The sequence below is a fragment of the Salmo salar genome, chromosome 17, assembly GCF_965601325.2.
Source record: "Salmo salar chromosome 17, fSalSal1, whole genome shotgun sequence".
Classification (NCBI taxonomy): Eukaryota; Metazoa; Chordata; class Actinopteri; order Salmoniformes; family Salmonidae; genus Salmo; species Salmo salar.
In genome coordinates, this window is record NC_138307.1 from 64,769,065 (window position 1) to 64,787,298 (window position 18,234).

General features: G+C 42.8%; 1 protein-coding gene across 1 annotated transcript in view; it reads right to left on the minus strand.

The window, feature by feature from the left end:
• Nucleotides 1–519: 519 nt before the first annotated feature.
• pgs2 (Decorin) overlaps nucleotides 520–18,234 on the minus strand; it is a 35,055-nt gene continuing 17,340 nt past the window's right edge. Inside the window, 6 exon segments of the mRNA NM_001173562.1 lie at nucleotides 520–2,646; nucleotides 2,902–3,040; nucleotides 7,428–7,521; nucleotides 8,485–8,598; nucleotides 9,740–9,953; nucleotides 13,842–13,954. Coding sequence (NP_001167033.1) covers nucleotides 2,446–2,646; nucleotides 2,902–3,040; nucleotides 7,428–7,521; nucleotides 8,485–8,598; nucleotides 9,740–9,953; nucleotides 13,842–13,954 — 875 coding nt within the window. The 3' untranslated portion in view covers nucleotides 520–2,445.

Consider the following 18,234-nt stretch of genomic DNA (forward strand, 5'->3'; position numbering starts at 1 on the left):
AGGCTTGATAGCCCATTAATCCCCTAAAGCCTTGATATTTCACCTTATGGATATAGTTGTTGTTTTGCACAAAATCACTTATGCTTACTTGTTATGAGGGCCTTTTAACTTTTAAGAGTGTTCTAAGAGTCTCTCCAGTACTCTGTGTTTGGTGTGTGATCGTAGAATATTACAGTGTGAATATTTTCTCACCTGCTTTCTCCGGTGTCTCACCTGTTCCTCCTCACGACCTTGTTCACCTGGAAACTCCATCCATCACTGTGAAGTCTATACTCGTTTGACTGTTCCATGGATGTTACAGCTCCATCCAGCTCCATCTAGTGACTTGCCCGAAGTAGCGCCCTCCACACACCATAGAGTTGGTTAGAGGGCACACTTGCCACTAAACCTATGCTATCACAGAAGCAATAATGTCAACGATAGGAGGTGGGCCCTCTTTTCAACTCTATGACAATGACACACACAACGTGGACACACCAAGGGTTATGACCTCTGATGGCGACACCCCCAGAAAAATGCTGCATTTTAATTGGTATTTTTATTTGGTTCAGGACGCCTTAGGCGGAGCCCCTGCTCAGAAAAAAGAGAGGAACATCTTTATTGTTGATATATTAAGTCTGAACTACTGTAAGTGCTTGTGCTTTTAAGCAATGAGAGTTTTTTTTATACAGCATTTATATACAGCGTCTATACATACAAACATTCACACTAACATGGGCACTGAAGGCATGACAGTCCGCCTGCAGCCTCCAATTCTCTTCAGACTTAAAACAAAAATGAAAAAAGGAAAGGCAAAGAAGAAAAGAAGAGAAACAAAACAGGCGTTAACATGGCATTCCAGAAACCACAACCTTGCTTCAAGTCAGAAGAAGAAAAGCATGCGTATAGATCTTTGGGCATGGCTTCTGTTTGGGAATGTATATATTGTTTATTCTACATCTTTAAGAGCTATTTTCATCTTGGTTGTGTGAGCTGATGTTACATGACAGATGGGGGAATGGAATGTGAAGAAGAAGAAATAAATGCTTTACGGAAAATCTTAAAACTTTAAACTGTCGGAACATTTAGTAAAAACAACAAAACTTTAAATCAACAGTGAAGCAAGCAGGAAACATGGCAATCGACTACAATGTGAAAGAAAGAAAATCGCAATTCTTTCAAATAGTACGACATTGTAAAGGTACACTTTGAACGCTAGCTACTACACAGGTAATATACTCTAGTACATTCTAGTATCCTAGCTGGTGTTAATGGTATTAAGACACGAGTTAACCCTTTGCTGCCCGCTCCGCAGGTCAGCTTACCTACTGTAATTGTCACAGATTTATGCACGTAAAGGCTTGTTGCACACAAAAAGTCTACACCGGTCAAATTCAGATTTTTCAGATGTTTTTTCAGCCAATCTCAACCAGTTGACATGTGTGAGGTATTAAAGGGTTAATCGTGTACATATTTTCAAAGTGGTCATAGATATTTTTTGTTGTTGTTGAAAATATTTTGTTGTCTTTCATAATGTTTCTTTCGCACACAAAATAACATTTCAGTCATGCAATCTGAGGGCACACACTTCGAAACCATTGGACAGACTTCTGTTAAAGGACAAATCTGCCACTTTTCAACCTCATATTCATTATCTCCAGCACCATATCCGTGTCTATATGTGTGAAAACAATACGTTGTTTTGTCTATGATCTGTGGTTAAAAAGATAAGAAGAAAGGTCCTAAAAAATCCTTCTCTGTGACATCACAGGGTAGGCTTAAAAGTAAAAAAAAAAACAGTGATTTTCAAAACCTGCAACGAGTTTCTAGCCAGAGGGATGGTATTTTCTTGATGATGTCATCGGGTATATCTTTAGAACTTCATATTTGTTTTGTACAAAACATAGAAATGTGACTTTTTCACATATGTAGACAATGCTATTGTAATGGAGATAATGAAAATGAGGTTGAAAAGTGGGTGAGATCCTCTTTAAGTTGAGCTTTTTGACAGATGACTACCATGAGGTAGTGTTACAGTATTTAATGAGTTGACAGTTTATTGTGTATGGAAGACCTGTTACAGGATAATGCCAGTGATTACTGTTGTAGAATATGAAATGTACAAATGGCACATGGACTATTATAAATCAACTGTTTGCATACAGAGCTGGTTTGAGTTATTACTAAGCCACCTATGGAAGGTTTGGTACTGAGTTCCGGAACTGTTCTGTCTTTGCTCATGAAAACTGTATTGGATGTTCGTTATGGTTTTAAAATGGGGATAAAGTTGCCGATCAGTGTTGTGGGGTGGATGGGGGGCTGCGGTTCTCACACACACACACACACACACACACACACACACACACACACACACACACACACACACACACACACACACACACACACACACACACACTTTCTCTCTCTCTCTCTCTCTCTCTCTCTCTGGGGTGGACTACTTTTTCTCTACTTCTTCCTGTAGTTGCCCAGCTGGATGGCGGAGCGGTCGAACACACAGCGGAAGGTGATGGGCTGCACCTCCCAGTAAGGGACAGGGTTGGAGAACAGGCTGATGCCAGAGTACATGGCCTTCTTGGTATTGTAGCCTGGTGGGCAGAAGTCCTGGGTGCCCACCACCCCTATCTTGTTGCTGTGGAGGTAGATCACCTGGGAACATATCAACCACAATGAGTGGTTAGAGGGAGGGATGTCTGGAAATGAACATTGCATATATAGAAAGGTCATTTCTGTGTTAATCAACTTATTTCTATTTTATTTCATCATCATCATCATCATGAGATTGATCTGTAATGGTTACACCCTCCTGAGAAAACCCTGTGTGAGGTGGAACATTCATGGACATGAAGCCTCTACCCATTCTGCCAGGTGTGACGGGACACCTGTGTGTCCGGTGGAACCCACCTGGATGTACTTGTGGTCAGGCAGGCCTGCAGGCACGGTGGTCAGGGCATTGTTGTCCAGGTGAAGCTCTCTGAGGTGAGGAACCATGGCCAGAGAACCGTTCTCCACCTGGCTGATCTCATTGTAGCTTAGACCCAGCCTAGGAGACAAACCAGCCAATGGGGAGAGACACAGAATGTGTCAGAGCCAATGGGAAAGAGACACGGTGTGTAAAAGAGCCAATGAGACAGAGGTACAGAAGAGCGATATAAGAGGGCATGTCCCTACAAGTCCCAACATACAGAATGTATAAAAACAAATGAGAGAAAGAGGAAAGAAAACATCCAATGGGAAAGACACAAACTGCTTTTCTGCCAATGAAAACCATGGGCAGAATGTAGACTAGCAAATGAGAAAGAGGCTTTACTTTTGCCAAGGGACCAACTTCGTTGACAAAATGAAATACTCGTTAGCGAATGTGTTGCCGATCCAGCAAATGGAAAATAACATTTTCAGTGAATCCTGTAGCTCTTCCAAAATAAACTGCCTTGTACTGCATGAAAGTATATTTCTGTTGTTTAGTCTCCCTACTTTGGCATGAGTCTTTTCCTACCCTCGAAGCGGTGATCTTATAAACCCAGCTGTTGATTTTCAGAAACATTGCTTTCATATGCATTTTCTTAAAATCAATGTCTCAATGAGAGCCAGAGAGAGAGAGACAGAGAGAGAGACTGACAGAGTGAGAGAGACAGAGAGAGAGTGACAGAGAGAGAGAGACCGAGAGAGAGAGAGACAGAGAGACAGAGAGAGAGAGAGAGACAGAGAGAGAGTGACAGAGTGAGAGAGAGACAATAGAGAGAGAGACAGAGAGAGAGAGAGAGAGACAGAGAGAGAGACTGACAGAGTGAGAGAGACAGAGAGAGAGTGACAGAGAGAGAGAGACAGAGAGAGAGTAACAGAGTGAGAGAGCTCTGACAGGCACAGCCATAGGGAGTGAGAGAGAACCAGGAGTTGGGTTCTATGAGTGAGTCTGTCTGGTTGGTTTAGATCTGGTACTGATGTATAGCTCTTTTTCAAGCCCTGGCTACTTTCCACAAATACAGCAGTGGAGTCCAATTGCAGAACTCACTCTGAGTTGAGCAGAGTGGACTACTGAGCGATGATGAAGGCAGAGAGAGAGAGAGAGAGAGAGGAGAGAGAGAGAGAGAGAGAGAGAGAGAGAGAGAGAGAGAGAGGCAGAGGGACACAGAGAGAGACACAGAGGAGATAGAGAGAGAAACAGCGAGAGAGACAGAGAGAGAGACAGAGAGAGAGAGAGAGAGAGACAGACAGAGAGAGAGAGACAGAGACACAGAGAGAGACAGAGAGAGACACAGAGAGAGAGAGACAGAGACACACAGAGAGACACAGAGCGAGACAGAGAGAGAGAGCCAGACACACAGAGAGACAGAGATAGACAGAGACAGAGAGAGAGGGACAGAGATACACAGAGAGACACAGAGCGAGACAGAGAGAGAGAGCCAGACACACAGAGAGACAGAGATAGACAGAGACAGAGAGAGAGGGACAGAGATACACAGAGAGAGAGAGACAGAGAGAGAGAGAGAGAGAGAGAGAGAGAGAGAGAGAGAGAGAGACAGAGAGAGAGAGAGAGAGAGAGAGAGAGGGAGAGAGAGAGAGAGAGAGACAGTACTAGCAGTAGAGTACAGGGCAGACAGGGAGTTTTGGACATGCTGCTCCAGTCTAACCTCTCCAGTGAATGGGAAGATGTGGTACAAAAAACACTAGTGGCATTAATGCCAAGAAGCACCGCAACACTTCAAATACTCCTTATATAACTGAATTGGTGACTAACCCAGGATTGTTGCTGAGGTTTGAAATACATACTAGTGTGTGTGTGTGTGTGTGTGTGTGTGTGTGTGTGTGTGTGTGTGTGTCGTGCGTGCGTGCGTGCGTGCGTGCGTGCGTGCGTGCGTGCGTGCGTGCGTGTGTTTTATTTTATTTTATTTTTTCACCTTTATTTAACCAGTTAGGCTAGTTGAGAACAAGTTCTCATTTGCAACTGCGACCTGGCCAAGATAAAGCATAGCAATTCGACACATACAACAACACAGAGTTAAACATGGAATAAACAAAACATACAGTCAATAATAGAATAGAACAAAAGAAAACAAACTGTCTATATACAGTGAGTGCAAATGAGGTAAGTTAAGGCAGTAAATAGGCCACGGTGGCGAAGTAATTACAATATAGCAATTAAACACTGGAATGGTAGATGTGCAGAAGATGAATGTGCAAGTAGAGATACTGGGGTGCAAAGGAGCAAGATAAATACATAAATACAGTATGGGGATGAGGTAGGTAGATAGATGGGCTGTTTACAGATGGGTTACTATGTACAGATGCAGTGATCTGTGAGCTGCTCTGACAGCTGGTGCTTAAAGCTAGTGAGGGAGATATGAGTCTCCAGCTTCAGAGATTTTTGCAGTTCGTTCCAGTCATTGGCAGCAGAGAACTGGAAGGAAAGACAACCAAAGGAGGAATTGGCTTTGGGGATGACCAGTGAGATATACCTGCTGGAGCGCGTGCTACGAGTGGGTGCTGCTATGGTGACCAGTGAGCTGAGATAAGGCGGGGCTTTACCTAGCAGAGACTTGTAGATAACCTGTAGCCAGTGGGTTTGGCGACGAGTATGAAGCGAGGGCCAACCAACGAGATCGTACAGGTCGCAGTGGTGGGTAGTGTATGGGGCTTTGGTGACAAAACGGATGGCACTGTGATAGACTGCATCCATTTTGTTGAGTAGAGTGTTGGAGGCTATTTTATAGATGACATCACCGAAGTCGAGGATCCGTAGGATGGTCAGTTTTACGAGGGTATGTTTGGCAGCATGAGTGAAGGATGCTTTGTTGCGAAATAGGAAGCCGATTCTATATTTTATTTTGGATTGGAGATGCTTAATGTGAGTCTGGAAGGAGAGTTTACAGTCTAACCAGACACCCAGGTATTTGTAGTTGTCCACGTATTCTAAGTCAGAGCCGTCCAGAGTAGTGATGCTGGACGGGCGAGCAGGTGGGGGCAGCGATCGATTGAATAGCATGCATTTAGTTTTACTTGAGTTTAAGAGCAGTTGGAGGCCACGGAAGGAGAGTTATATGGCATTGAAGCTCGTCTGGAGTCGAGTTAACACAGTGTCCAAAGAGGGGCCAGAAGTATACCGAATGGTGTCGTCTGCGTAGAGGTGGATCAGAGAATCACCAGCAGCAAGAGCGACATCATTGATGTATACAGAGAAGAGAGTCTGCCAGAGGTCCGGACAACAGGCTCTCCGATTTGACACACTGAACTCCATCAGAGAAGTAGTTGGTAAACCAGGTGAGGCAATCATTTGAGAAACCAAGGCTGTCGAGTCTGCCAATTAGAATGTGGTGATTGACAGAGTCGAAAGCCTTGGCCAGGTCGATGAATACGGCTGCACAGTAATGTGTCTTATCGATGACGATTATGATGTCGTTTAGGACCTTGAGCGTGGCTGAGGTGCACCCATGACCAGCTCTGAAACCAGATTGCATAGCGGAGAAGGTACGGTGGGATTCGAAATGGTCAGTAATCTGTTTGTTAACTTGGCTTTCGAAGACCTTAGAAAGACAGGGTAGGATAGATATAGGTCTGTAGCAGCTTGGGTCTAGAGTGTCACCCCCTTTGAAGAGGGGGATGACCGCGGCAGCTTTCCAATCTTTGGGAATCTCAGATGATACGAAAGAGAGGTTGAACAGGCTAGTAATAGGGGTTGCAACAATTTCGGCAGATAATTTTAGAAAGAGAGGGTCCAGATTGTCTAGCCCGGCTGATTTGTATGGGTCCAGATTTTGTAGCTCTTTCAGAACATCAGCTATCTGGATTTGGGTGAAGGAGAAATGGTGGGGGCTTTGGCGGGTTGCTGTGGAGGGTGCCGGGCAGTTGACCGGTGTAGGGGTAGCCAGGTGGAAAGCATGGCCAGCTGTAGAGAAATGCTTATTGAAATTCTCAATTATAGTGGATTTATCGGTGGTAACAGTGTTTCCTAGCCTCAGTGCAGTGGGCAGCTGGGAGGAGGTGCTCTTATTCTCCATGGACTTTACAGTGTCCCAGAACTTTTTTGAGTTTGTACTACAGGATGCACATTTCTGTTTGAAAAAACTAGCCTTAGCTTTGTGTGTGTGTGTGTGTGTGTGTGTGTGTGTGTGTGTGTGTGTGTGTGTGTGTGTGTGTGTGTGTGTGTGTGTGTGTGTGTGTGTGTGTGTGTGTGTGTGTGTGTGTGTGTGTGTGTGTGTGTGTGTGTGTGTGTGTGTGCGGGGCACTGTTGTCTAGAGATGACCCAATACCCCACTACAGGAGGATGTTAACCAGGTCTTGTTCAAGATGAAGGACTACTTATGAAGTGTTGACCCACTCATCAAATACAGTGAAGAAGAATACTGTAAGCATGCTTTGTCCTCGTCAAGAGCATTTATGACCCGTTTTTGAAAATAAATCTACATTGAGTAGAAGTGTTGAAACATCTTTACTTAGCCAGGTTCTTGAGGCCCTTCAGGTTGTCTGCCTGCACCTTGGTGATCTTGTTGCTGTCCAGGTGGAGCTCGGAGAGGGAGGAGGGCAGACCTGGCAACCCACATGAGAGCGACAATGACGAGAGGACAAACAACCGGGGAAACCACAGCAGTTATGGTGAGGGGAAGGTAAGTGGTTTATGTTTATGTACAGTATGCCAATAGGACTCTGAATCCATACTAATTCTAATGCATCTGAAATGGCATCCTAATCTCTAGTGCACTACTTTTGACTTGGTAATAGTGCACTATAGGGAATAGGATGCCAACTCAGACGCAGCCTCTAACATCCAGAGGCCTATCCTTCATCCCTTCTATTTGTATTAAAGCATTAGATTAAAGGATCTCTCTCTGAGTACTATTCCATCTAAACTGGTTGCCAGATTCCCACAATAGGCCAGATAACATTCGTCTTACACGCCTTTGAATTAATATGGTGTTTTAGTTTTACTCTCTTGGTTCCACACTGTAACCATTGTTTAGTGGAGCCTACGAATCCAAATGTGCATTCTTGCAGTGCAAGATGATTGATGATTTTGGCTGTGGTCGATTGAGTTAACTTGAATTCCTTTGTTTTAGCTGGAGCTATTGAGCTGTGAAGTATTCAAACCAGTCCTGGTTGAAAATAGAGACTCAGGCCCTGCACTGTAAAAAAGTTGTTGATTCAACATACAATTGAAAGGCATTCGGTTGCAATTGTGAGTATGCTCAACAAACCTTTTCACAATCCCATTGGAGCTGGTTGCCTTAGAATTATACAGTATGTTGAATACATCTTTTGTTGTTGTAGTGTGGTCAAAATCCTTACAGCCATCCTTTATTGAAATGACATGTTATTTTCCATATTCTTTAGTTGGATCCTCACAGTGAAATGATCTGACATGACTGGATAGGTGAAAGCTATGTAATGGATCCCTGCTCATACCTAGCCTTGTGTTAGATTTCCTATGATTCCTTCAAGGAACTGGAAGGAAGGAAGGATGATTTGTGATGGGGTGACCAGAGAGGGCAGTACCTTTGGGGATCTCTGTCAGGTTGGTGTCTGCAATGCGGATGTACGAGACCTTCTTCAGGGCCCCGAACGCCCCAGCCTCAACCCCTGCGCTCTTCAGTGGGTTGGAGCCGAGCTCTGGAAAGAGAAGGAGGGAGAGACAGACAGAGAGACAGACAGACATAGAATTAAGGGAGAGGGAGTATTAAGAGACAGAGGGAGCAGAAATAAAGAGAGAGAGCAAGAGAGAGATAGACAGAGAGGAAGATAAATAGAGAAGTAAACAATCAGTGGAGGAGACAGAAAAGAAAACAGAGAGAAAAAAAAGGTCCATTAAGCACACTGCAGTCCTGGTGTGTTACGGGAATCTCAGCCTGACTCATGTATAAACATGGTTTGCGGCTGGCGTGGGATATTGTCCATATGCCCTGTCTCCCTCGTCCTTTAGCCTCGCTGGATTGGCCGATTTGTCACACTGGGGATATAATCTGAGGATCAGTGTGTTTTAGGGCATACCGCTCCAGTCCTTCAGCTATGCTGTAATGAGATACTTTACATTCTGAGAGGGAATGTAACACACACCAGAATAGAGACATTATAAATACATTTATAAATGTGCGCACACACACACGCACACACTCTATCACTCTCTCTGCTGCTGGCACCCTCAAAAGTCCACTCTCCACTCTAAGCAATGAACCAACCCTTCCTCTCTGTAGACGATTGCTGGCACTCTCTAAACACTGACACGTTCATGGTTAAACAACACTTTGATCATCAGTCTCTGACTGTAATGTTTTAGTGTGCTTTTTAGCTGGAAACTTGTTAACTTGCTGCTGTCCTATTGCTACTATACAGTCAAAACTATACACAAAGCTAGTCTTCCCTGTGGCTCAGTTGGTAGAGCATGGTGTTTGCAACACCAGGGTTGTGGGTTCGATTCCCATGGGGGGCCAGTACAAATAAAATAAAAATAAATGAAATGTATGCATTCACTACTGTAAGTCGCTCTGGATAAGAGCGTCTGCTAAATGACTAAAATGTAAATGTCAATTAAGGAAACATGTTCAAGTAACTGTGTGTACTGTATATGTGTGTTAAGGATTAGACAAGTTCTATCGTATGGAATTTGAATACCCAACAGGGGGTGGGTTGAGTTCATTATGCACCCAACAGAAGAAAACAGACTTGTCATTAAGGCAATCCAGGCAGGCTAAAGCAAGGGCACAAAATATCTGAAAGATTTCTAATAGGGTTTGAACCCAGGTCTGGTCCATACCCATGACGATGACCTGGGCCATGCCCTCGAAGGAGGCCTTCTTGATCTTAGTGATCTTGTTCTCGTGGATGCGAAGCTCCTGCAGGCTCTTGGGCATGTTGGCAGGCATTTCCTTGAGGTGGTTCTTGGAGAGGTAGAGGCGCTGCAGCTTGCCCAGGGGAATGAAGGCCTTGGGGTGGATTATGGTGATCTGGTTGTTCACCAGGATCAGGGTCTGGGGAGATCGGAGAAAGAACAATCCCTGTTATATTTAAGCTAATGCTAATGTGTATGTTTTGCTAATGATAATTTGTATGTTTATGTTTATGTTAGTTATAATTAGTATGTTTGTGGTAATGCTAATTACTATGTAGATATTTATGCTAATGTATATTGGGCAACTGCTTTTTCTATTTGAGATTGCTTTTGAGATAGCTTTTCTATTTGAGATAACTTTTTCTATTTGAGATAGCTTGCTATATTATTGCAATATATCACTATTATCATTAGCAATGATGTGTTACTCTGAAATTTGTTCTGTCACAGGTTACTTTAATGTGGCTACAACTTCCCGTTGGTGTATGTGATCATTGTTTATGTGTGTAAAATGAAGTAATTGAAGGCAGACTTTTCATTATATCATAGTGAGGTTGCAAAGATTGCTTCACAAGCAGACTGGACTATTTTAGACTATTTTGTACTAGTTGACGAGCATCTTAAACGCTTGACATCAACAAAATACGATGTTCTAGACCTATTGCACACTGTTTGATTACATTTCCCAAGTATGGACTGACTCAATTGAACGTATCCAAGGTAACTGAAATGTGAGATTGTTTTTTAACGTCTGTACAGTAATCCCAACACACCCTTGGACCTAGTCTTAAAGAGCACAGGCGCCAGGGTTGTTGTGATTGGAGGCAATTTCTGAGAAATTTCGCAAGAGAAATTGCTGTGTCTCTAGTGGACCGTTCCATACTCAAGGCTGCAGACAGGGGTGGAAGAATGGAGAATGCAGAGAATGCAGCAAATTACCCCCGGAGAGAACAACTAATGTACGGGGTTGGAAACAGTGTGGGCCGTTTGACAGAGGTAGGCTATTTATTACAGGTCAGAAAGCTGTACATGTGTAGAGAGGTCACGCAATGGCCCAGAGGAGAATAGTTCCCATGGCACCTGGGGATCATTGGTACCTGGATTCCTGTGGTTAAAAACAAATGAGTGGAGGTGGTTTACAGTGCTGTTCCCTTTGGTAGACTATTTTAGGATCTTTGATCTGAGTTAAACATGTTAGTGGTTTTTTGGAATATGATCAGGAAATCAGCTCTCCAAAAAAAGTATATATACGTGGGACACACACACACACACACACACACACACACACACACACACACACACACACACACACACACACACACACACACACACACACACACACACACACACACACACACACACACACACACACACACACACACACACACACACACACACACACACACACACACACCTAAGCTCCCTCTCATCTCAAGAAAGTCCAGAGATAAATCAGATTTCCACTGCTTCGCTCCAGCCAATACTTTTGCATATATAATAAGCCTGTTAGGATGACATCCAACAAAACACGGCTTCAAGTTCAGCTTCAGTGTTATCGCTTTAGCTCTCTCCTACCCAAGATATTCAGGTTTCTACACTCACTCTGGTGGATACTTTGAAGGGATGTCAACATTGCACTCCCTAGAAGAATTTATACAACATGGCGAGTTGTGAATCAATGTTCTTTGGAAAATGCAAAAAGTAAGTATTTGGTGAAAAGCTGCAACAAAGTGGACATATTGAGTATTTAGTGGACATATTGAGTATTTAGTTGAGTATTTAGTGGACATATTGAGTATTTAGTGGACATATTGAGTATTTAGTGGACATATTGAGTATTTAGTGGACATATTGAGTGTTTAGTGGACATATTGAGTATTTAGTGGACATATTGAGTATTTAGTGGATATATTGAGTGTTTAGTGGACATACAGTTGAAGTCGGAAGTTTACATACACTTAGGTTGGAGTCATTAAAACTCGTTTTTCAACTACTCCACAAATTTCTTGTTAACAAACTATAGTTTTTGCAAGTCGGTTAGGACATCTACTTTGTGCATGACACAAGTAATTTTTCCAACAATTGTTTACAGACAGATTATTTGACTTATAATTCACTATATCACAATTCCAGTGGGTCAGAAGTTTACATACACTAAGTTGACTGTGCCTTTTAACAGCTTGGAGAATTCCAGAAAATTATGTCATGGCTTTAGTAGCTTCTGATAGGCTAATTGACATCATTTGAGTCAATTGGAGGTGTACCTGTGGATGTATTTCAAGGCCTACCTTCAAACTCAGTGCCTCTTTGCTTGGCATCATGGGAAAATCAAAAGAACCAACCAAGACCTCAGAAAAAAATTGTAGACCTCCACAAGTCTGGTTCATCCTTGGGAGCAATTTCCAAACGCCTGAAGGTACCACGTTCATCTGTACAAACAATAGTACCCAAGTATAAACACCATGGGACCATGCAGCCGTCATACCGCTCAGGAAGGAGATGCGTTCTGTCTCCTAGAGATGAACGTACTTTGGTGTGAAAAGTGCAAATCAATCCCAGAACAACAGCAAAGGACCTTGTGAAGATGCTGGAGGAAACAGGCACAAAAGTATCTATATCCACAGTAAAACAAATCCTGTATCGACATAACCTGAAAGGCCGCTCAGCAAGGAAGAAGCAACTGCTCCAAAACCACCATAAAAAAAGCAAGACTACGGATAGCAACTGCACTTGGGGACAAAGATCATACTTTTTGGAGAAATGTCCTCTGGTCTGATGAAACAAAAATAGAACTGTTTGGCCATAATGACCATCGTTATGTTTAGAGGAAAAAGGGGGAAGCTTGCAAGCTGAAGAACACCATCCCAACCGTGAAGCATGGGGGTGGCAGCATCATGTTGTGGGGGTGCTTTGTTGCAAGAGGGACTGGTGCACTTCACAAAATAGATGGTATCATGAGGTAGGAAAATTATGTGGATATATTGAAGCAACATCTCAAGACATCAGTCAGGAAGTTAACGCTTGGTCGCAAATGGGTCATCCAAATGGACAATGACCCCAAGCATACTTCCAAAGTTGTGGCAAAATGGCTTAAGGACAACAATGGCAATGTATTGGAGTGGCCATCACAAAGCCCTGACCTCAATCCTATAGAAAATTTGTGGGCAGAACTGAAAAAGCATGTGCGAGCAAGGAGGCCTGCAAACCTGACTCAGTTATACCAGCTCTGTCAGGAGGAATGGGCCAAAATTCACCCAACTTATTGTGGGAAGCTTGTGGAAGACTACCTGAAACGTTTGACCCAAGTTAAACAATTTAAAGGCAATGCTATCAAATACTAATTGAGTGTATGTAAACTTCCGACCCACTGGGAATGTGATGAAATAAATAAAAGCTGAAATAAATCATTCTCTCTACTATTATTCTGACACATTTCACATTCTTAAAATAAAGTGGTGATCCTAACTGACCTAAGACAGGGCATTTTTACTGGGATTAAATGTCAGGAATTGTGAAAAACTAAGTTTAAATGTATTTGGCTAAGGTGTATGTAAACTTCCTACTTCAACTGTATTAAGTGTTTAGTGGACATATTGAGTGTTTAGTGGACATACAGTATAAAGTGTTTAGTGGACATATTGAGTGTTTAGTGGACATACAGTATTAAGTGTTTAGTGGACATATTGAGTGTTTAGTGGACATATTGAGTGTTTAGTGGACATACAGTATAAAGTGTTTAGTGGACATATTGAGTGTTTAGTGGACATACAGTATTAAGTGTTTAGTGGACATATTGAGTGTTTAGTGGACATATTGAGTGTTTAGTGGACATACAGTATAAAGTGTTTAGTGGACATATTGAGTGTTTAGTGGACATACTGAGTGTTTAGTGGACAAATTGAGTGTTTAGTGGGCATGCGGTATTAAGTGTTTAGTGGACATATTGAGTGTTTAGTGGACATATTGAGTGTTTAGTGGACATATTCAGTGTTTAGTGGAGTGGACATATTGAGTGTTAAACTCTTACTTGGAGTCCCTTTAGAGTCTTGAAGTCATTCTCCTTGATCTCAGTGATCTTGTTGTTCTGCAGGTCCAGCAGGGTGCTGTCTGCAGGGATCTCATCTGGAACACTCTTCAGCCCTGCAGAAGAAGAGGAAGGAGAGTAGTGATACTCACAGACCGGGACAAAACAGGAAGGAGAGGAGAGATACTTCTAGGCCAGCCCGTTGAAGCTAGTTTCATAGCTCCATGTGATTTTAATTAATTAATTTACCCATTTTTAAAAATTTAATTGTATTTTACATTCAATTTCAGAGTTAATGATGTTGAATTAAATTAGGTTTGGCCCAACCCTGCCATAAGCATTTGTTTGCACGATGACGCACGACAAGGAGGTGTGTGTGTGTGTGTGAGATAGTGTGCACGCTTGGCCGTGTGTATGGTATGTTTGTCCAGGTGACAGGAGACTTCCTGAGCTGTGCTGCAGCTGTGCCTGCTAGCTGATGGGAAATGAAGTTCGCAGTAGAGCGTGGTCGAGAGATTATGGCGCGTTCACGTGCTAGTCGGAACAAGGAAACTAGGAAATGTCAGACTTGCTAACTGGTTGTAATTATACACGTGCCGCGTTCAACCAGTTAGCAAGTCGGAAATGTCAAAATGTTTAGCATGTCAGCAGTGAATAACCCCAACGAACCAAAGTATGATGTGTTTCATGGTAATAGTCCAGACATGAGTGATACCAGATACACCATGAGTTAGCATTGAAACAATCTATGGCACACAGTGTGGAAATGGGACTCAAATTAATTTCCGTCAATTTCCAGTGTCCACTTAGCTAGACACTGACCTCATTGCATGCAGTTTGGGTTGGAGAGTACATTGCGTTATTTGGCACTGAGACAGTAAATGTCACCTGTCTATATGACTGGTAAACCAGAACCATGTGTTCTGAGGGAGAACACTGAGGGAATTATGAGCTGGGGTGAGGTATACACTATGTAGAAGTATTGGGTAAATTATGTATTTTTGTGTAATATGATTCTGTTCTATTCTGTTCTATTCTAACTTTTCTATTATATTATATTCTGTTCTGTTATATACTATTCCATTCTATTCTATTCTGTTCTGTTCTATTCTGTTCTATTCTATTATTTTCTATTCTATTGTGTTCTATTCCATTCCATTCTATTGTATTCTATTCTATTGTGTTCTATTCCATTCCATTCTATTCTATTATTGCATATTCTATTCTATTCTATTCTATTCTATTCTATTCTATGGGCATTGTTTTAAATAGAGGGCGAACACAGAGAGCTACCACAAGTCATCTAAACAACACAATGGCTAAGGTTCAAGGTTCACATGCCTGGTTTCCATTCTAGGGGACAGTGGTTGTCTCTAGAATAAACTGTTTAGTCATTCAGGGCTTAAATGCTGTGTCTTTTAAATTCCACATATGCAGACACACTTTGTCTTAAAAGCTTTGAGCACGCCCCACTTACACAAACACTCTCTTCAGCTCAGTTGGCTTTTCTATCAGTTTCTCCTACCCTGCCCAAGCCCCACAATCCTCCACACAGCTGTCTGTGGTAGGCTCTCACTGTGAGGCATATCACCATTGTGCTCCCTCTCTCCATCTCCCACTCCCACTTAATATCTTACATTCTCTCACTCCTCATGTCCTTCTCTCATATCCCTTCACCCTTCCATCACATCTCTTTCTCATCTACTCACTCCCCTTTTCCATCGCCTTCTCTCTCTCTCCTCTCGTTACATCTCCTCTCTTTACCTCAATCCATCTTTGTTATTCTTCTCTCACTCTCTCTCTCTCTCTCTCTCTCTTGCTCTCTCTTTTCCTCTAGCAGCGTGAGGTGAACCACATGGCGTTCTGTCAGTCAGAGCTGACGTGGTTGGTACGGTAAACAGTTTGGAGAGAGTGTGTCTACGTGTAGGAGAGGGGGACAGAGGTGAGAGGTCAGTTACTGAGAGTCAGGTGGCAGGAAAGTCTGGTTGAGATGTTTAGTCTCAGGGTTTTGTCCTCTAGAAGGATTGGAAGAGAAAGACTGAATCGCAGACAACAGACTTCTGCTATGAGCCACCTGTGTGTAATTGATGTATTTATAGTGCCTCTGGTCACACTCACTGGTCCCAACCTTCAATAACAGACTACAAAGGGAAGCACAGCCGAAAGCTGCCCAGTGACACGAGCCTACCGGACGAGCTAAACTACTTCTATGCTCGCTTCGAGGCAAATAACACTGAAACATGCATGAGAGCACCAGCTGTACCCGGAAGACTGTGTGATCACGCTCTCTGCAGCCGATGTGAGTAAGACCTTTAGACAGGTCAACATTCACAAGGCCGCAGGGCCAGACGGATTATCAGGACGTGTACTGCGAGCATGCGCTGACCAACTAACAAGTGTCTTCACTGACATTTTCAACCCCTCCCTGTCCGAGTCTGTAATACCAACATGTTTTAAGCAGACCACCATAGTGCCTGTGCCCAAGAACACTAAGGTAACCTGCCTAAATGACTACCGTAGCACTCACGTCTGTAGCCATGAAGTGCTTTGAATGGCTGGTCATGGCTCACATCAACACCATCATCCCAGAAATCCTAGACCCACTCCAATTTGCATACCGCCTCAACAGATCCACAGATGATGCAGTCTCTATTGCACTTCACACTGCCTTTTCCAACCTGGACAAAAGGAACACCTATGTGAGAATGCTATTCATTGACTACAGCTCAGCGTTCAACACCATAGTGCCCTCAAAGCTCATCAATAAGTTAACCTGTTTGGGCTAGGGAGCAGTATTGAGAATTTTGGAAAAAATATGTGCCCATTTTTAACTGCCTCCTACACCAACTCAGAAGCTAGAATATGCATATTATTGTTCAGGTTTGGATAGAAAACATCCTAAAGTTTCTAAAACTGTTTGAATGGTGTCTGTGAGTATAACAGAACTCCTATGGCAGGCAAAAACCTGACAAGGTTTCATGCAGGAAGTGGCCTGTTTGACAAGGAGTCGTGCGTCTTGCATCTGTTTATTGAAGAGTAAGGATCTTAGCTGTAACGTGACAATTCCCAGGGCTCCAATAGGCTCTCAGGACCCGGGAAAATCATGAAGGTTGACGAGGCAGCCTCAGGCTGAAACAGATTATCACCTTATCCAAGTGTCCCATTAGGTGACAATGGAATGAGGCGCGTGCGCGATTAGCCCCCGTGGAGTATTTTAATTCGGCTGTTTAGTTTATTGCAGATTCCCGGTCGGAATATTATTGCTTTTCTACGAGATAAATGGCATAAAAATTGGTTTTAAACAGCGGTTGACATGCTTCGAAGTACGGTAATGGAATATTTAGACATTTTTTGTCACGCCCATGCGCACGACCGTGGATTACCATTCGTATAGTGTCTAGAACGCACGAACAAAACGACGCTATTTGGATATAACTATGGATTATTTGGGACCAAACCTACATTTGTTATTGAAGTAGAAGTCCTGGGCGTGCATTCTGACGAAGAACAGAAAAGGTAAGAACATTTTTCTTATAGGAAATGTTATTATGGTGAAGGCTAATCTTGCCGGGTGTCTAAATAGCTAGCCGTGATGGCTGGGCTATGTACTTAGAATATTGCAAAATGTGCTTCATCCGAAAAGCTATTTTAAAATCGGACATATCGAGTGCATAGAGGAGTAATGTATCTATAATTCTTAAAATAATTGTTATGCTTTTTGTGAACGTTTATCGTGAGTAATTTAGCAAACTGTTAGTAAATTCCCCGGAAGTTTGCTAATGCTAATGTAAAAAGCTGCTTTTTGATACAAATATGAACTTGATTGAACAAAACATGCATGTATTGTATAACATAATGTCCTAGGAGTGTCATCTGATGAAGATCATCAAAGGTTAGTGCTGCATTTAGCTGTGGTTTTGGTTTTTACGACATTATATGCTTGCTTGAAAAATGGGTCTGTGATTATTTCTGGCTGGGTACTCTCCTGACATAATCTAATGTTTTGCTTTCGTTGTAAAGCCTTTTTGAAATCGGACAATGTGGCTAGATAAAGGAGAGTCTTGTCTTTAAAATGGTGTAAAATAGTCATATGTTTGAAAAATTGAAGTTTTGGGATTTTTAAGGTGTTTGTAATTCGCGCCACGCTCTATCATTGGATATTGGCGAGGCGTTCCGCTAGCGGAACATCTAGATGTAAGAGGTTTTAAGGACCCTGGGACGAAACACCTCCCTCTGCAACTGGATCCTGGACTTCCTGATGGACCGCCCCCAGGTGATAAGGGTAGGTAACAACACATCCGCCACGCTGATCTTCAACACAGGGGCCCCTCAGGGGTACGTGCTCAGCCCCCTCCTGTACTCCCTGTTTACTCATGACTGCACAGCCAGGCACGAC